This window comes from Ceratotherium simum, chromosome 19 (genome assembly GCF_057802395.1).
Source record: "Ceratotherium simum simum isolate JZ-2026a chromosome 19, ASM5780239v1, whole genome shotgun sequence".
Lineage (NCBI taxonomy): Eukaryota > Metazoa > Chordata > Mammalia > Perissodactyla > Rhinocerotidae > Ceratotherium > Ceratotherium simum.
Window position 1 is genome coordinate 30173702 of NC_141918.1, and position 21226 is coordinate 30194927.

Below are 21226 nucleotides of genomic sequence, written 5' to 3' on the forward strand. Positions count from 1 at the left end.
CTTTCCACCATCTTTCTTTTTTTAAAAAAATTCTAGGAAGAGATCATGCTTTCAGACTAAATGTTAGGATTTTCTTCTTTCCTTAGGAGTACTGGAGGTGATAGATGGGAGTTGGAAAAGGGTGAGGAAGAAGTATGGGGGTAAAGTTTTAGAAGTGCAAAGCAATTAGAGTCTGATGTGATGTCAAAAAATTGTCAAAATAAGATTAAATTTTAATTGTGAATTTTGAGAATCTCCATTCCAACACTACAAATAGTTAAGGAGAGTAGAGGCCAGTGATCAAATCTGAAAGCAAGCAAAGTCTTGACATAGGTAGATATGACATAGGTAGGTAGATATGCCTTGGTTGGAAACCTCTTTATATGTGATATTGACATCCTATGGTATGTCAATATGTGATATTGACATCCTATGGTATTTTTTCGACTTTTTGATTGGTCCAAGGAGGTAGCTTCTTTGGAATTGCTGACACATTGGACTGTGCAGAATTTATAATAGAAAGAAGCCTGGTATATGAATCAGAAGATCTGTATTTTCGTTCTGACTGTGCTGGGTGATCTCTCATGCCTGTCATTCACCTTCTGGATGCTCTAATTTTCTGTTGTAAAATAAGAATGTCACATGGGTTCACCAAAAGTTTATTGTGGAAATCAAATACCTAACTCATAGGGTTATTGAAAGGAACAGGGAAGTTAAAGGATGTGGAAACAGTATAAAGTGCTATAAGAGTGTTAGACATTATCATTATAATTATAGTGACCTATTTTCCAAACCCAAATTGGACCACATGGTATGAGAGAGGATTTTTGTGCCACTTCCAAGGGCGAGAGGCAGTCTGCAAAATGTAATTCAGATGCCAGAATATTGAAATTTCTGGCACATTTTGATGGTTTATGGGAACAATGATAAAATATTTGAAATAGTGGCTGTTCAGTAAAATTTATGATGTATGATCACTATAATTATGATATTTCTTTGCAAAAGGTATGTTATTTCTTATATAAGTGGAAGTTCTTTGATTTCACAGGATCTTAGAGCTGGGAGGGGCTTGAAGAGACTCGACTTTGGTTTCCCGCCCCAAGTGTCCAGGACAGATGCTGGGTGAAGATTTGGGGGGAAGCAAATTTTACGACATCCCTGCTACAGTAGCTTGTCCTATTATTGGACATCCGTGCCTCAAAATCTCTACATTTTAGCTCTTACCACCTTAAGTTTTTCACCATTTTAATAAACATAACTTACTAAGAAACTTATGTAGGAAAGGAATAATTCTTCTAATAGAACACTTTTTTTTTTAAGGATAGTGATACAAAAAATGTTGAAAACATAGCTGTTGGAATTCTTTACCAGAAGGACTTGAAAATCCTTATAGGCCATAAACATTAATTCATTTCTCCTAGAATATGTTATATCTCTTAGATGGTAACTTCAAAAATCTATTTCATTTCCTTCGGTTTAGCACCATAACCAGCCTATATGATATCGACCATCAAATTCTACCCAGGAATTAAAAGTTTTAAATTATTTATTCCTTGGGGTTTTTTGATTTCTTAATACAATAGTGTATAAGACAGAGGTAGTAGTCTATTTCTTGTAGTTACATTATAAGAAACTCTGGTGTTTGTTTTCTCTTTCTTTCATCTTTTTCCTCTCATGAAAGTTTGAGATTTATGGCTTGAGGCTTTATAAACCTTTCGTTTTCTACTTTTGTGATCATATATCAAAACATTAAGGTGTTTATTTTTATTTTCAATGACAAGAAAGGGAATGCTTTCAGGTTTATTTTCGCTGACATTTATAGTAACTCGAAAATCATGGAATAGATCAAGTTCTTATTGATTGTCCCGTGAAGCCTCTGAATTTTCAGCACAAACCATAAACTAAGTGATGCAGTTAGGATGCCCAAATAATATGAATTTGGTGTTAGTAATCCAGTTGAGGTTTCAGTTTTTACCCAAATGTCTGAAACTTCTGGATCCCATCCCTGGGACTGGTTATGAAAGGCTGAATGGATTTGCAGCTGGACTAAAACAAACAAATCTATATCCTTGGCTGGGAGGTTTCTCCATGAACTATGCATCTGTAGCCTTTGTGTCACTTCAGAGGTTAGAAAGAACCGGAGAGAGAGGCGCCCAGACACAAACGGTCTAGAAAATTGGATATGGTGTCCAGGAGTTACTATGCAAAAGATTTTCCGTCTTCTTGGCACAGTTCTCTTAGAGATTGGGACAAACAGCACACAGACCAATAGGGTGGCTTGAACTTGGCTATTAACACTGTTGGGAATTGGTTTTTTGATGCAAGGTGTAATCCTTATCCTTGGAGATTTCTGCTGCCAGCCCACTGATGGAGGACCTCGATTTGTGTGCTCAGGGACTGTAATTCTCCAGTCCAGGCACTCAGGTCAGTGAAAGAAATTGGGTGTTAGGGGAGACTGACTCCTCATTAAAGGGATCTCTTTTGATTGAGTAGAGCAGCATTTAGCTGCGTCCTCCTCAGTGGTATTCCAGAAGTTGCTGAGCTTATTATGTATATCGATCATATCATCCTTGTGCATTCATGAAAAGAATGTCTATTTAATGTGGACATGACCAGCCATCAGAGAGAATAAATGCCTCACTAAAGCTTGATATGGCTGACTGTTGGCCTTGTGAATGGTAACACTGAATCAATCTGGTTGGATTTTTTTTTTTTAATTGCTTGTGCGCTATACCATCACAGATCGACCCAGTTGGAACTTTGAGCTTAAGTGGGTACTGAAACAAAAAAATTCTAGCATCCTGTGGGTGGTTTGAAATGCCAGGTTTGTTTTTGTGGAGTCACTAGAGTAATATCTTTTCTTTTTTATGCAACCCCTGCTGAAATCTAAAGTTGTGAAATTCAAGAGAACATGGAACTCACACGTCGAGGCTGTGCATACTCTGGTTTAGCCTCGGTGCTTTGTTTCATCTATATAAATTATACATCCCAGTGTAATTCAGAAATGACACCTTCTAGGGAGAATGAGAAAAGATTCTTTGAGTCACAGAGAAGGTTAGAAAATATAGTTGGCTTTTTTTTGGTGAGAAGGATTAGCCCTGAGGTAACATCCATTGCCAGTCCTCCTCTTTTTTTTGCTGAGGAAGATCAGCCCTGGGCTAACATCTGTGCCCGTCTTCCTCGACCTTATATGTGGGTCGCCTGCCACAGCGTGGCTTGATAAGCAGTGCTAGGTCCGAGCCTGGGATGCGGGCCTGTGAACCCCCTGGCCGCTGAAGCGGAGCACGTGAACTTAACCATTAAGCCACTGGGCCGGCCCCTAGAAAATATAGTTTTTCTAGCCCAGTCTAGGAGGTTCAGGCTGCCTTGCCAGATAGAGATGCTTTTTAAAAAACTCATTAAACAAACATTTATTAAGCCCTTACTCTGTAATATAGAGTCCTTTTTTTAATTAAAATTTTTTTCCAGCTTTATTGAGATATAGTTGACACATAACATTGTGTAAGTTTAAGGTGTACAATGTGTTGATTTGATACATTTACGTATTGCAAAATAGTTATCACCATAGTGTTAGCTACCACCTCCATCCCATCACACAGTTACCATTTCTTTTTTGTGGTAAGAACATTTAAGATCTACACTCTCAGCAACATTCAAGTATATGACACAGTATTATTAGCTATAATCACCATGTTGTACATTAGATCGCGAAAGTTGTTAATCTTATAACTGGAAGTATGTACCCTTTGACTAATATCTCCCAATTTCCCCCACCCTCCAACCCCTGGTAACCACCACTCTACTCTCTATTTCTCAGATAGAGGTTCTTTAAGGTGCATTAAGATCATTAACATACACAGTCACATCTTGTTTCAATATCTAGCAGTTGTTAAGTTCATAAAAAATAGTCACCTGATAGTAAAGCTTTAAATCTGTCCAACTACACCCATTATTTCCACAGTTTGATATCGATAATAACAACAATAATAATACTTTACGTTTATATATTGATTTATAGTTCATAATGTGTTTTCATGTTATCCACAATCGGGGCTGGCTGGTAACCTTAAAGATATTTGGTACTTCTGTGTTATTTGTCAGAAGATAATCATAGTGACCTCTGATTTCATGGAGAAAGAATCTGTTGCTAATGAAATTTGTAAGGCAAATTATGCTTTGATTTTTAAAGAATACTCTTGCAAAAGGGGAAATTAAAAAGGGAGACCCTTGAAGCCTATTCAGCTTTGTGTATGGTAGTGGTTGACAATTGAGAAATTATTTCCTTGCTGAATTTTTGCTTTATCTGTGATAAGAGTCATGTTAAGAAACAACACCTGAATCAGAAAGCAATTCTAATTTAAAAAATTAAGCTGAGCCACAAAAAAGTTAATTGTTTTCATTTTCAAAATATTTTCTTAGCTGTTTTTGTGCTTTCTCTTTCAATATTTTTCTGTTAGTGTGGTATAGAGACTTTGCAGAAGAATATGCTAATATATGACTTCCTATTCGTAAGCAAAACTGACAAATACCTTTTTTCTTATTATCTTTAAAATGCAAATGTCTGAAGGCCTGTCATAATTGAATGCGTCATCCTGAGATTTAAATGCATTACAATTTTTGAACATGATTTGAAAAATGAACACAACTCTAAGGGAGGTGGGGCAGGGCTGGCAGCAAATGGGTAGTGCAAACAGAATTTGTTTTATGCATTCTTTTCAAATAGTTATTGATTATATAAATAAGTAGCCTATGCTTCTTTTTCAGAACTTTGCAGAAAACACAATGAATGAACTCCTTGGCTGGTATGGCTATGATAAGGTTGAATTGAAAGATGGTGAAGATATTGAATTCAGGAGCTACCCTACAGATGGAGAGAGCCGGCAGCACATTTCTGTTCTCAAAGGTAATGACATTTAATGTCCCTTTGTTCATGCAAAGAAGGATTAACTATCTCAACCTGCCAGAATTAAGTTGCTTTGGGACTCATTTTGTTGATTATGCCAATGGTTGATTTAAATGTACATCCCCAGTAGTGCTTTCCCATAAGCAGAATGCCACAGAATGTAAAAGAGCAACATAAAACAAAAATAGATGCCGCTTAATCTCCTTCCAGCAGTGGGAGAGCTAGCTAGACAAGGACTAGGGATCTTAAGTGCTGTGGTCCTGCCCACAAATTTATAGACAGGGACAATGTTTGCTAACTTCTCCTAGTTTCCTGAGCCCTTTGATATATCAGTTGTTGGGGACTGGTGCTTTCTCTTAAGTGAAATGTAAGGTTTAGATTTTCAAACTGTAAGAGAGAATCATGGTTAGTTTGGTAATTGCTCCTCCCCTCCATTTTTGGTGAGAATTCTAAAGGAAAGCTCTATTTCTGGGTTGTGTTTAAAGTTTTCACCCTTCCTCCATCCCCACAGTGTTGGATAGGGTAAGAAGAGGAAGAGAGTAGTAGATGATTGGATCCTATATTATTCTATAAGAATTTTCATCAAATCCCAGCTAAAGAGTAGAGAATAGAGGCTTGGCAGAATTGAATTAACACTGATTTTACCAGTAGGTAGCTATGCCAGATATTTCATGAGGGAAGCCTAGAACTGTTGGTGGTTGTTGATACTGATACTGAATTTAACAACCTAAATTTGGAATGAGAGTTTGATTGTCAAAGAAAGAAAGAAGAGAATGTGAAGAAGCAACCGATTTGGGGAACTTTAATAAAATGTGGGTAAAACTAATTATGTATCATCATTGGTAATTTGATCAGCATTTGCATTGCATTAAAAATCTATTGGCATAAACTACCTGTTCATGCATTTTATTTCCAGTCTCTAAGATAGAGCTTTTCCTTCTCATATGCCAAGCAACGAAATGTAAATGAGCTGTCCTGCAGGCATGTGGAATTGAACGTACGTGACAAATTTTATGTTAAGCTTGCTATGAAATTGTGCACATCATGTTACGGCGATAGTATCATCAATTTCACTGTAAATGAAAAATGCAAGTCATGAGTTTCTATTCTATAAACTAATAGCTCGTATAATACTTGGTCTAGGTAATATTCTTTGCCTCTGGGGAACATGGAGAGAGTGCCAAGATATGCTACTAGAGGGAAGAAGTTGTTTTCCATGGTTGAGTTTTTTTTTTTTTTAATGATTCATATGCAAGGATAAAATTCATAAAGTTCATATCATGGCAAGTTTTCTTTATTTTCATTTTTGTTAATTTTTAATGGGTATTAATGGGTTAATTTGAAGAGTGTACCCTGTGAAACAACAGTTTTCTTCCTAATCATCTGCTTCTTTCTCATTGGTTCTTTTGATTATAGTCTGACCCAAGGTTATAATACAGTGGGACCTAGTTTCAGTGCTGGGGAGCACTTTTTAAGCTTTCCCACTGGTAGCCAGAGAGCGATGCCTGCTATATATCACCTTGTACATGGAAAAGGTTAATTGCCTCTCAATTTTCTATGGGCTTTTACAGTGCTAAAATTCATCACCACGATACAATTGGGATGTTAGCTATCATAGTGGAGCAAATTATAAAGGAGCCCATTGGAAATTTATGGTAACAAGACTGAAAAGGTCCAGGATGGTCTGTGGAGTTCTGGTAAAGTGTTTAAAGATTTGCAAGGAAAAACGTGTTTTATTACATAGCCATTTTACTTGAGAAAATGTGGTTTTAAGGAAAATAAGTGCTTTTGTCATATTGAATGTGATTTTTTTCTTTTACAGAAAATTCTTTGCCAAAACCAAAATTACCTGAGGACAGTGTTATTTCACCATACAATATAAGCACAGGCTATTCAGGGCTTGCCACAGGAAATGGACTCAGTGACTCACCTGCAGGGTCAAAGGATCATGGCAATGTGCCCATTATTGTACCTTTAATTCCGCCACCTTTCATAAAGCCACCAGCAGGTAAGTCGCTACTGGGGTTTCCAATGATAAGGATTCATAGAAAGTTGTTTTAACTATCTTATGAATAATTATTAAGTGCTCTGGTTAATTTTGGAAAAGACTATTTTAGGAATTTTGTAGATAAGAAATGTTAGTGCATGTATTATTTAAATAGTATTGCTATATTAAGTGAATTCCGCAACCTGCTGCTTAGTCTGTAAACTTTCAACTGACAATAAACTTTTCCTACCACAAGCTACAAAAAAGTTATTTTCCTTCTCTGAAATCATCTGTTTAAAATAAAAAAGGATGAACTAATTTAAAAAATTAGATACTGACTGGTTAGCAAGAAAAAAGTAACCATGGTTGAACTGGATGGTGGTGTTGTGACGGCCAGGTCTCCTCTGTGAGTTTTCTGGAGGAAAGGAAAGTTTTATAAAGGGTATGTGGCAGGCAGACTTGTTCCTCAATGTGACTTCTTCGAAATCCACTTAAGAAACAACCTAGATTACCCATCTGCACCACAGAGTTCTTTCTAATTCCTGGAAAGCTGTGTTTGAGAGCTTAAAAAAAATGGAAATCTGAATTTCACTTGCATGAAAATGCAATCAGTTCTTTTATATTTCCAGAAAATTAGATAGCAGTGTATTAAGCTACATGGCAGTGAGCTGAGCATGATGTGATATTGCAAACTATGTTACAGATATGTTCCACACAGAGAAAGAAGTTCAATAGTATTATATCTGGCTGCTTTAAAGTGTTAGAAGTATGCTAGAATGCTTCATTGCTACACGGGTTATTTTTCTGTATATTGAATTGAGTAATGATAAAGAGTGAGTTTTGATAGCAGTACTTACTGTAACTTAATAAAGGTAATGCTTGTATTTTTTTTAGAGAAGATAGATGTTTGATTATGTTTCCATAAACAGTGAAGATATTTATAGATATAAATTCCTAGTCTTATGTTATAGATATATTTACACTGTATTCTAAGTGTTACTAACATTTTGCTTCATGGTATGGGCATATTCTCTTGCTTGGCCTACTACATTTTAGCAATAAAAGTGTCATTTCATACTAAGGTTCTCAGCTATATCATTCAAATCCATTTCCCTGTCAAAATCACTTGGAATTGCGTTGTCTACTAATTACTAACGTAATTTGTGTATTATATAAAGTTTGCCTTTCAAATGCCACTATTCTCCTTGGTTGATTGTTTTGTGATGCAGAGGGGCCTAAATTTATCTCCCAAGGGCCAAAGACATATTTTGCATAGAGCGACTGGAGAGAAGAGGGATGACTAATTTTGTAAATGTGGGGTTCCCGTTTGAATGTATGTCCCATGGCTTAGGTGAGTGGTAAGGATGAGGGTGTCAATAAAGCAGTGTGACTAAGTGAAAAGAACATGGGCTTCAGATTCAGCCAGATTGGGTTTAAATCTAGGCTTTGTCACTTACCAGCTCTGTGCCTGTGGACTCGTTACATAAGCTCTCTTCTCCTCAGTTTCCCCATCTGTAAAATGGGGATCACAGTTCTACCTCATGGGATTGTTGCGGCCATGAGATGAGAAAATATATGTAAAGCACCTAGCATAGTACCTGCCACAGGGAAGCCATTCAGTAAACACTGGGCCTCTTTTTCTTTTTTTCAGTCCTTATCCTGCCCTAGAGTTATCATGCACATAATTTGTGCATAAAAAGGTGTGCATCCAAATGCAAATTTCCCTCTAAGATTTATTTGAGCAAAGCAAACAGCTTTAGAAATTAGCATAGCTGAGGCTAACATGAATTTTGCATGCCAAAAAACCTGCCCTGGAGTTTCCTGCCCAGCCAGCCACGTGGAATTCAAGCACACAGCTCCTATTTAACTCTAATTCCACATCAGATCAGGAAATAAATATGCAAAGGGAGACAGGCCAAAAATTGAGCCTTGGAAGTCTTAGACATAGGAACTCTGAGGAATCAGAAGCCAGAGTAACCAAATGCCAGTGGTTTTCTGCTGTCTTCCATGCAACTCCACAGCGCTCATCTGTTGAAAACAAAATGTAGGGAAGGACGTGTTCAGTTTTCTGCTCTAAACTTTGACTCACTCCTACTCTAGGGTTCTGAATGACAAGACAAAGATATGGAAAGGTTCTCTGCTTTCAAGGAGCTTACTCTATTAGTGCCTAAGCAGAAACTTGCAGGAGAGATGAACTTTGATTTAGTTATAGTATCTAATGCAGGGGTCAGTAAAGTTTTTCTAGAAAGGGCCAGATAATAGTTTAGGCTTTGGGGCTGTACTGTCTCTATCACAACTACTGAAATTTGCTGTGGTAGCAGGAAAGCAGCCATAGATAATACGTAGACAAATGGCTGTGGCTGTGTTCCAATAAAGCTGTACTGATAAAAAGGCAGTACCCAGGGTTTGGCCCAGGGACCGTAGCTTGCTGACCCTTGTACTAGGGTAAGATTGGCAAAAGTCTCATGATAGCAGGAAGGTGAATAGAGTGTCTAAGAGTCAGGCTGTGAGCTTTGCCAAGGTGCTCCGTGTAATACCATAAGGAAGGGACAGCGACAAGGGCAGGAAAATCATGGGGTATTCAGGATATGTGGTGAGCTCTGGCACATAATAGGTACTCCACCAATATTTGTTGAATAAATGAATGGATGACTGATATTCAAATTCCTACTGCACATACATAAGACAGGACAGGCTACTTTGTTGTTCACTGAGAAAATGCTGGTATCTTGTCTGGATTAGTCCCGATGTGTCTGACCTTGACCATAGTGATGTCAGTAATTATCCATGGATAAATAAAGTCCATGAATTATCCAAAAACTTCTGTCTAGTTAATCATTTCAATTCTTCCTTTTGTAAGAGTTGGAAGAGTTCTTCCTTTTTACCAGAGTTGTTATTCAAGGTAATCGAGTTGAAGGACACTCACTGTCAATTTTCAAGTCTTATGTAGGTGAACATAGCATTCCTGAGGGAAACTAATAAATGGTACAATGGCTAGAAACAAAAGGTCCCTCGATAATCAGCCCCTGAATAATTTAGAGTTGACTGTATCATGCAAGTGTCCACCTCTTGGGATAGGGAAGACAAGGATCATATGTATGCTTTGGATTCCTGGGAAGAAAATATTAGTGTTCAAATTATTCCTGTTGTACTGTAAACTGGCTTTGTGAAAATACTACTAATAATAATGCTTTATGTTTATATTAAATTCTTTACAGTTTATGAAACCCATTCACATTCATTATTTTATTTGATTTGATCTTTACAATGACCTTGAGAAATAGCGTGTTAGATACCATTAAATAAAGAACTGAAGCTCAAATGGGTTAAATGGCTTTCTCAAGGTCCTGTGGCTTCTAAGTACTTGAGCCAAGACTAGTACTAAAGTCTTCTGACTTCTCATCCCATATTCTTTTTAATATAGAGTTGCCTTTTCAGCATATTTGTACAAAATTTCCCTAGACTGTATCAGAATAAGAATCCTTATTAATCTGCTGCTTCAGATTCCCCAGTGACAGGGGGTACAACTTGTTCCCACAAAAGATTATTTTTTAAGGTCCACATCTTTTGGGAGACCTGATGAGTTCTCTGACCCTGGGCATCTGTGAACTAGGATGACCTAGGAGGAGTAAAACCCCAGCTTAGTTTTCAAGTGCTTGCCATCATGAGACAAGTTGTTTCTCCTCTGAGGTACTAGAGGGCTCCCATCTGCTCAGGCACTAGTTCCAGAGTGTTTCATGTGCTCGGGCGGGCTCACCCCTGGATCTCATCCATGTTTGGCAGCCAGTGGGCCCAGTGGAATACTTGTGATTGGGAACACGGTGATACCACACTTGCTTGGATTTCCACTTTCCTTTTGTGCAGCTGCATGCAGAAGTGTGGGTGTAGCTTACTTCTGGGCCCGGGGAACTGCTTTTCTGTTCCTGCCCCCCTTTTCTTCAGAGAAGGGGAGCTCCCTGTGCTTTGGTGATTACCATAAGCATTGACCTTGCTTTGGCTGCACATGTTTGTGTTCAATTTTGTCCGATTTCCGGGGCTAAGCTGCCCTTCCCCCCTCAGAGACAGAATCTGGCCCTTGGTGTAGGGTTTGTGACATCACAGTCGTTACTATGGTAATAGACTTGTTATAAACACAGGATAATAGCCCTGATTTTGCTTTTTTTTTTCCCTCCAAGCAGCGAAGGGAATCACCATGATCCTTAAATAAGAATCACAGACTTTTCTGCAGACTCTAGGAAGTGGACAGAATAAGGCTTTGCCATACAGAGCAGCCATTAAAAAAAACACAAATAACTGTTATAAGAATAATGTTAGAAAATAGTAGAAAGAATTGACCAACTCTTTATTTTTATGCAAATATTCCTTTATCTTTTTAGTTTGAATGAATATGAAAACCTCCTTCTTTGCTGATTTTAAAAATCACCGCAGGAGCATAGTCTGAAGAATATATATCAGCAAGAGTTTTGAAAGATAATTCGGGTTAATTATATTGTAACCTTGCTGTAATTCTTCTCATATTAGAGATTTTAATATGGATTCAGTCCTTTGGGACTTCATTCAAAGAGGATTGTGCCAGTGAAGGACTTTTCAGCATAGATTGTAAGAACTGTGCTATAGTGAGTCTCTATCAAGATATTACGCCTGCCCTGCTCCCTTGCGAGTTTCACTGTTGGAGTAAAGCCATTCGAAATGGATTTTAAACACAAATTTTTTACAAAGGCTTTACAAGTGTGATAGCACTCGGCTCCATTGACGGGAGGTCAGTCCTCTGTGGTGATTGGACAGATTTGGGTCTCCCCACCTTGTCTACTCCTGGTCAAAGTAACCAGTTGGGACTCGCCAGGGTTTTTATCTCCTAGTCTCAGACTTGCTTCATGACCACATTGTGCTCACAAGAATTAAAAAGAAAAATCAATAAAACCGTTCATGTAATTGTTTTTGTTCATGAGGAAAAGATGAAATGCAGCAACTTTTTCTAGTGAAAGTGTCACTGAGCCCTGCTGCAGAAAACACTATGTTTCTAGGAAACGACATTTTAGATCTGAATCTTGACAGGTTTTCCCAGAGGCTTACAACTTGCCTATTACAAGTTCAGAATCCCTCTAAGTCCCTGAATACTTTAAAATGAAATGAGGGCCGGCCCCGTGGCTTAGCGGTTAAGTGCGCGCGCTCCGCTGCTGGTGGCCCGGGGTTCGGATCCCGGGCGCGCACCGACGCACCGCTTCTCCAGCAATGCTGAGGCCGCGTCCCACATACAGCAACTAGAAGGATGTGCACTATGACATACAACTATCTATTGGGGCTTTGGGAGAAAAAATAAATAAATAAAAATTATAAAAAAAAAATGAAATGTGAAAAAAGGAGAAATATGCTTCTCTGGATGCATTTATGTAGCAGTTTTGAATAAAATATCTTTTACCTCAAATGGTAAGTGACCTTATTCGTATTCCCCACCATGTGTGAGGTGAAAGGTAGGATCTGTCCACATGGCACACGCAGGTTTGTGTGGAGAGGGGTGAGATCCAGTTCCTAAGACCAGCTTCATTTCCTGTGTGCATCGCCTTTCTTTGAAACAATGACCATTTCCTGTCTTCCAGGATGGTTTGCTTTCAATGAGCTTTCTAAATTTGTGTTCAGTCATAGTCATGGAAATGTGATATATTTTTTCAGGCAAATCTTGAAATTCTTAAGGGGTTATAAGAACTGGGCTCTAAGGAACCATTAGCTTAACTGAGAATATGGAAACATTCACGTGATCTGCTAAGCTCTATGTATATAGTTGAGTAACCCACAGTTAATAAGCATGTTACTTTTTGGCACTTATAATTCTTGCATGGAGTTGTACTTGTAGGGAAGTGGGAATCAGAATGTGGTTTGCATTATGATCATTATTTATTTTATCTGTTATTCAATCTTCTTGGGGCTTGCATATGAATGATGTATTCCAAATAGCCATTGAAAAAACGGGTTTTAATCAAAATTGCCTTGCCATTTATTTATTTGTCCAACTTTTAAAATATGATTATTAAATAAAATTACCTAGAGTTAATGGGATTTGGATGACTTACTATTTATGTAGCAGATACATTTCTCAAAAAATAAAAGAAGAGGTTCACTGGATCCTCAGATTTGGAGAGGTTTCCAAATCACTTAGGACAAGGACAGGAGAAATTATGGTGAAGGGCGGGAATAGGAGTAGTAGTTAGTAACGATATAATCTCATCATAGCTAATATTTTTTGAGCACTTTTTTTGGGCCAGGCATTGTACTGATAGATAATCTCATTTAATTTCTACAACATCTCGGTGTGGATGCTATTATTAACCTTGTTTACAGGTGAGGAAACTGAGACTCAGAAAAGCTAAGCAACTTGCCTAAGGTCACACAGGGGATAAGTGGCAGAGCTGATATTTGAACCCAGGCATGATGTCTCCTTAACTCAAATTCATAACCACTGGATTATCCAAAACATGGTGCCAGTCTTTCAGTCAATTATGTATTTACTGAATGTTTTTCACATTGTACTAGATAATACAAATATATGTATCATCATCCCTAACCTCCAAGAAATTACAGTGTAGTTGGCATATAATCAAAACATCATTCTAGTTTGACTTTGGAAAGTATGATATAATTTTAGCAGCATTTGGAGGGTATATGGCAAGAGTAGAAGGGCAGTTAAAGTGGGGTAGCAGAAAGTCTATAGGCAGATAATCAAGAACTGTTATACTTGTAAAGTTGAGGAGAAATGGCGCCTGAAACAAAATGTAGGCTAGAAGATAGTCATTTGAAATTCAAAGTGATTAATAAAAGACACAAAATGAAGCCTAAAAATGTTATCTACTATGATATGGATGCTGTTTTATCATTTTTTATGCAATTGAGGGGTCTTGAAAAGGTCTAAGTCAAATTTCAGTATGTTCAATCATTGTTAATGCCAAATGGAATGTGTAGTTTGAATGGTAACATGATGTGGTGGAAAGACTGCCAGAGGAAAACCCAGGAGACCTGGGTTGTCAATAGCCAGCTGTGTCATTTACTTACCATATAATCTTGGATAAGTCACTTAGCCTCTCTGACCCTCAGTTTCCTTATCTGCAAAATGATGTAGTCAGCTTAGGTGATCTGTAATTTCCCTACATTTATAAAATCCTGATTTTGTGACTTTTGATAGTGAATTGCCCACCTGATTTTATGACTTGAAAGGGTATATTTTAATATGCCTTAATATGCATTTGTTGACTGATTAAACATATTTAAATCAAACTCACCTAGATATGTAATTATGGCAGCTGAAAACTGGATGGAAGATTTTTGCTACTTGGGACAACTTTCAGTGGTTGTTAATTTTTACTCTGGAAAAGTGAGTGACTTGAAATAATAGATTTAATTTTTTTAAGATAAAAAGTACTAGAAAACTAGAATGATGTTTTGAGTAAGTAAAAAGACTCTATGTATCATCCATATGTTATTAGACCTAATCATTTTGATGTTATACATAAGTAGTGATCATTGCAAGTAATTCCCAGAATTTCTTTTTTTTTTTTTTGTGAGAAAAAGGTATATTTATGTAAAGCCAACAGTAAAAAATATACATAATTAAGTTCAAAATGGTTTGTTATAGTTATTAGATCTTTAGGAACTTATAGACAGGACTGATCCGTGAAGGCAGGAGCAACCTAAGGAAGCTTCGTGGGGAAGCTGAGATTAGAATTGGCCAGATATTGCTGTTGCTGTAGGACTGGAGGGGGTGGTGTTATAGGCTGAGAGAATAAAACGAACAAAAATGTGAAAGTTGGAATGAGCCTAAAAGATGGGTAAAATTAGCCAGATGGAGAAGGCTGGGTCATGGAGAAGGAGTGTCATGCAGAGGTCATAGCAAGAATGAAGCACAGTGAGAGAACTAGCCTGACTAGAAAGAACAGTAGGTCGTGTACTGTGGAGAGAAGTCATTTAGACTGGACGTGACAGGAAATAAGGAATCATTATAGGTTCCTAAGTGGGAGATGACTGTGGTAGATGGCTACCATTCCTCACTCCCACCAACCCACTCCTCCCAGCATCCATGCTTGTATACAGGGACTTGTATATACCTGTAGATAAGGAGTTTCTCCTCTCTCCCCCAACCTGGACCCTGAGCTTGGACACGTGACTTGCCTTGGCCAATAATTCCCAGAATTTCTGCAAAAGAAAAGTCACACTATGTCTAATTTAACTCACCAAAACAGGCACAAGAAGAAATAGAAAACCTGAGTAGTCTTACATCTTTAAAAAAAATTAAACAATTAAATCCTTTCTACAAAGAATATTCTAGCTTCAGTGGTAAATTTTATCAAACGTTTAAGGACAAATGAAACCAAACTTAGAGAAACTCTCTTAGAGAATAGAAAAAGAAGAAACACTCACTTGTTTTATGATCCCCACATGATCTTGCTCCCATTACATGACAAGGGCATTAGAAATAAGGAAAATGATAATTTAATGTAATCGGAGTACATTAAAATGGAAAACTTATGTTCCTCATGAGCACTGATTCAGAAATCCTAAACAAAATCATAGCAAACCAAAACCACTGACATATATAAAAGGATAATATATACATCATGACTAATTTGGATATTTTTCTAGGAGTGCAAGGTTGATTTAAATTTTAAAAATCAGGCCATATAATTAACCACATTAACAGCATAAAATGCAACCTCATACAATATTCTCAATAGATGCAGAAAAATAATTTGATAAAATTTAACACAATGAATCATAAAAACTCTTGGCAAAGTAAGAATAGAATAGAACTTCCTTAATATGACAAAAAATATGCGTAAAACCCTACGGCAAACATCATACTTAATGGTGAAATATTTAAAACTTTCCTCTTGAGATCAAGAATGAGAAAAAGATGACCACTATCACCACTTCTGTTTAATTTTGTGCTGAAATTCATAAACAATGTAATAAGGCAAGAAAAAATATAAGATCTGAAAGGTAGAAATGACATTTTGTTTAGAACCTGCCCCTCAATCTACAGGAAAACTATTATAATTAATGAGTGCATTTGTCAAGGTCTCTAAACACAGTCAATACCCCAAAATCCATTACATCTCTATATACCAGCCACAAAAAAAGTTAAAAAACAAAACTTAAAAATACCATTTAAAGTAGCGTCAAACCATCAAATACCCAGGAAAAAATCTAACAAAATGTGTGAAAGATTGTTACACAGAGAACTATAAACATTACTGAGAGAAATAAAAGGAGACCTAAATCAATCAAGGGCCACACTTGTTTATGGATTGGAGACTAAATATTCTAAAAAGGCAGATTCTTCCCAGATTAATCTATATGTTTAATTCAATTATGATAAAAATCCCAGCATAAAATTTTGTGGAAATTAGAAGGCTGATCCTAATATTTACATGGAGATGCAAAGGGGCAAGAATAGCCAAAACAATCTTTAAAAAAAAAAAATTCGAAAACTTATACTACCACATCTCAACATTTATTATAAGACTAGAATAATTAATACAATGAGATAATGATACAAGGATTTACGTATAAACCATTGCACTGGAGTCCAGAAACAAATCTAAACAGATATTGATTTATGACAAATATATTAGTCAGCTTGGGCTACCATAACAAAATACCACAGGCTGGATGGCTTAAACAACCAAAATTTATTTTCTCACAATTCTGGAGCCTGGAAGTCTAAGATCATGGTGCCATCAGAGTTGATGTCTAGTGAAGACTCTCTCTTTGGGTTGCAGACAGCAGCCTTTTCCCTGTATCCTCATGTGGCAGACAAAGCTGGGGGGAGAGAGAGAGCGATTTCTGGTGTCTCTTTTTATAAGGGCACTAATCCCATCAGACTAGGGCCTTACCCTCATGACCTCATCTAACCCTAATTAACTCTCAAAGACTCCATCTCCAAATACCATCACATTGGGAGTTAGGGCTTCAACATATGAATTTGGGAGGGACACAAACATTCAGTTTATAACAACAAAGATGTATATGGAGCAAAATGCAATATAGAGCATTAGCAGTGAGGAAAGTATAGACTTTCCCATAAATGTGCTTATGGAAAAAATGTACATTGATTCTTTACTTTGCACCATTCACAAAAATCAGTTCTAGATGGATTATGGATCTAAATATGACAGATAAAACAATAGAGCTTGTAGAAGAAAGCCCAGGAGAATATATTTATGATTTTGATTAGGCCAATATTTCTTAAACTATACGCTAAAAGCACTAACCATAAAGAAAAAGGTTGATTAAATAGACTTAAAATTAAGAATTTCTGTTGATTAAAAGACATCTTTCAAAAGAATGACAAGGCAAGTCACTGAGTGGGAGATTATATTTGTAATGCATATCCCACAAGACTCATATTCATAATGTATTAAGAGTTCCTATAAATAAAAAAGAAAAGAGCCCAAAAGAAGAATGGGCAAAAAATGTGAATAGGCATGTCACTAAAGAAAATATCCAAGTGGCCCATAAACATATTAAAAGTTATTCAACCTCATTAGTCATTAGGGAAATAAAATTAAAAATAATATAATGAGATACCAGTACACAAACATTAGAATGGCTAAAATGAAAAAGACCGACAAAACCAACTGTTGAGGATATGGCACAACTAGAACTCTCATGCCTTGCTGGTGAGAGTGTAATCAGTATAACCACTCTTGAAAGCTGATTGCCAATATCTATTAGTGTTGAACATACATATATCCTATTATCCAATAATTCTATCCTAGATATGTAATCAACATAAATGTGTGTATATGTGTGCCAAAGACATATAGAAGAACCTTCATAGTAGCATTTATTCCTAAGAGCTAAAGACTGGAAATAATCCAAATGTTCATCAACAGTAGTTAGCATAGTCTCCTAGGGGTTCCTTGGATGGGCTTAGGTGAGTGAGCGTGGGCTTGGAAGTTGAATGTGAAATTGTGAGTGTATGCATAATTCAGAGACAAAGATCCTTGTCTCAAAAATATTGAGTCCTTGACTTAGAGACTTAGATTTCAAAAAAGGTTTTTAACTCCTTCTCCTGATTTAAGCAACTAAGCCCTAGAATGTAATTTTAACATTTTAAATCTGTATCTAGTCTGTTCATAGCTTTCTCAAATCAAGTATTTAAAATGTCATCCTTCCTTATTCTTAAGGAATTATCATCTATTTAAATGAAATATACCATGGTGAAGCTTATAAATTAAGTGGTAAGCATAAGGCATAAATGTCCCTTACAGTGGTCCACTAGAGAGCTGCTTTTGATGTGGTGTAAAGTGGAGAGAAATGAAGGGCGCTGGGTGAGTGACAAAAGTAGGATATATAATACTCCATAACAGTGGTTCTTATCAGGGGTAACTTTGCCCTCCAGGGGACATTTGGCAATATCTGGAGATATGTTTGGTTGTCACAATTGGGAGAGGGGCTGCTACTGGCATATAGTGAGTAGAGGCCAGGGATGCTACTAAACATCTTACAATGCACAGGACAGCCCCACAACAAGATATTATCTGGCTGAAAATGTCAATAGTGCCATGGTTGGGAAACCAGGCTCTACAGTGATGACAGCTCTGTGTATGGGACACCTCTTGCACCACTTCAGATCCTCTTGGCCCCACTTCTTACTCCAGTGATTGCTGTAGTACTTTGAAAGGGCCTTGCCTCACGCCTGTGGCATATGTCTCTAGCTTCTTGCTCTGGGGCTTCTCTGATGTGGCAGCTTGAGCATCCTGTAAGTCCTTTCAGCACTCACTTACACATGCACAAACCAGAAGTGTGGGGAAATTAACACACTAGATTGATGGGGCATGAGAGTTGATGAATAAATTCTTCCTCCTTTTGTCCCCTGGGTGAATAGTTATAAAATGCATTTCATAAACTCCAAAAAATGTTCTTTATGATTGAACACCAGTCTCCCTTAGCAGTGGCCAACTCAGTAACACGTCGTTATGTTGGCTCTTCCTCCTCATCAAGTTTATCCCCTTGTCTATTACTCCTACTTCCTGGAATCACATGCCCAATAATCTAGCTGCATGCAAGTTGTCGCCTCAGATTCTGTTTTCTGGGAAACTCAGAATAAAATACCACGTGTGGAAGTCTGCAATGAAAGATCAGAAATTAATGGAAAAGAATGTAAAGTTAGAATTTTGTGAACATTAAAGTTTTTCCTGTTAAAGTCAAGCATAAATATATAACAAAGGAGTAAAAGAGGGTACCAGATTCTTGGTGGTGCAAATGTTGGAGAGCTCAGAAAGGACCACTTATATAATTGTCCTGTCAGCCAAAGATTTTCTAAACTTCTTGTGGTAAGGGTAAGGGACAACAGTGGTGGCTACACAGGAGAAAAAAGGGAAAAATTAAGTCAGGAGTTCAAGAAAAAGAGGAAAGGAAAAAGAATATCCTCTGCCAGCACTCCTTTAAGTGGATCTTGTTATTTTGAGAGATTTAGAATCCTAGAATTTTAGTTAGGAGGGACCAAGGAGATCATCTAGCTAAATGCCTTCTTTTACAGATGACGAAAATAAGGCCTGGAGAGGCTAAATGACCTTTTTCAAGGTCACTCAGTTGCATTAATGGCAGAATCAGGGCCAAAACTCACTTCTGAAGTGGGGACACCATCTAAACATGGATTCTTAAATCACGCACTCCTGTGATTCCTGAGGCAGCTGAGAACTTCTCTTGGCATTATGGAAACTCTTCTTGGGGGTATGACCTAGCTAGAATAATACTTTCAGAACACCCAGCCCCAGGTCATCAAGGAACTAAGATGCTAACAGGAAATAAGAGGAAATGTCAGCTTTCCCTTGCTTGTGGAGGATGGCTGTGTTTCTGGAATTAACCTAGACTTGACTGAACTGTTTGCTATTAATTATTTGAAGGTATAAATAAAGTTTGGTTAAGAGAGAGAAGTGGTGGTGGAGTTGGTAACTCTTGTTATTCTAGGGACATTCCCAATGCTGACTTCTCAAAGTTCCTGTTAAGTTGAGAAGACTTAGTTCGTGAACTTGGCCAAAGAGAGTGGAAATGATGATTGCATTCTGTTCTGGGGCTTTTCACTGGTGTTTCCCTCTAAGGCAACTTTGTTCTGAGCGATTACCAAAGATGGTGTCCTTGGCTCCCCCTGCTTTCCTGCCCTGCAGGGCGTCCAACCACCCAAGGTGCACCTAGTAAGGATTCTGCTTTTTCTTCTCCTTATGTTGAGCCCCAAAGTCAGACATTTCATTCTAGTAAACAAGACAGACATGGTCACTGTCTTAATTGGCTCACTGACTGGTGGAGGGGACAGACATTAAAAAGAAATTTCAGTCAGGTCTGATGATGATCAAGTCAGGAGTGCTGTGGGATCTGACCAGGTTTAGGGTCGGGAAAGGCCTCTCTAGGATGAGGTTTAAGATAAGATGTGAAGGAGCAGCAGGACTGAACCAGTCAAGGATTTTGAGGTTGTGGGTGAGGAAACAACACTTGGAAAGGCTCACAGTGGAGACAGAGCCTCAAGGAAAGTAAAAGAAGCCGGAGCCCCAAGAGTAGACATGCTGAGAGGCTAGCCTGGTCCTGGGAGCCAGGGAGGCCACGCTGAGGAGTTCCAACTTCTTCTTGAGGGCAGTGGATAACACTGAAGGGCTTTGAGCAGGTGAATGCAGTGATGAGATTTGTGTTGCAAAGAATTCCTCACATCCAGAGTGGAGGGAATGAACTGGATGAGAGTGAGATAGGGGCACCGTGTGGTATGGGCAAGAAGTGTTGGTGGTTTCACTGGAATGGACAGCAGTAAACTCCATGGGGACAGGGCACCTAGAACTGTGTCTGGTACATAAGTAGACTCAATAAATATTGAATGAATGAATGAATGAGGAGGTATGTTATGAAAATATTTCAGAAGACCTTGTGATTAATCAGAATGTGGGAGGGAAGGTGGTGGGAAGCAGCAGGAAAGATGCCAGATTTCTGCTAGCAGGTAACTGCATGGATGGTAGGGCCAGGAACTGAGATGCGAAACACAATAAAGGGGCAGATTACGGGGAGGGGTGTGTGGGCAGTGTTGGACACGATGAGTTTAGATGTCTGGGAGGCAATTGGAAATAATATGTCATGGGAGATAACTGTGTTGATTTGGAAATCTTCATCTTAAGGATGGTAACTGGAGTCACAGGAGTACGTGGATGATATGGCCCAAGGGGAATATGTACAAAGAGAGGACTCTGAAAGATTTCCAGTTGGTGTGCCCTCCACCTTTCCCATAGCTGGGCTGTGTTGGCATGTTATGTCTCATCACATTCCTGAGTAGGGATTGGCATGGGGCCCCTTCAGAGAGTCCTTCGACCATTAATTACTCTCAT

The 21226-nt window shown here is 37.9% G+C and overlaps 1 protein-coding gene across 4 annotated transcripts in view; it reads left to right on the top strand.

Annotated features, from left to right (window-relative positions):
* The window catches only part of SOBP (sine oculis binding protein homolog), a 160360-nt gene that overhangs the window by 9419 nt on the left and 129715 nt on the right, over positions 1-21226 (top strand). For 3 of the 4 annotated variants that reach the window (XM_087443958.1, XM_087443961.1, XM_087443960.1), the window contains exons 2-3: positions 4744-4882; positions 6705-6890. In XM_087443958.1, coding sequence (XP_087300084.1) covers positions 4744-4882; positions 6705-6890 — 325 coding nt within the window. Of the gene's footprint in view, positions 1-2323; positions 2404-4743; positions 4883-6704; positions 6891-21226 lie in introns of those variants that run through there. The other variant, XM_087443962.1, reaches the window with a different exon arrangement.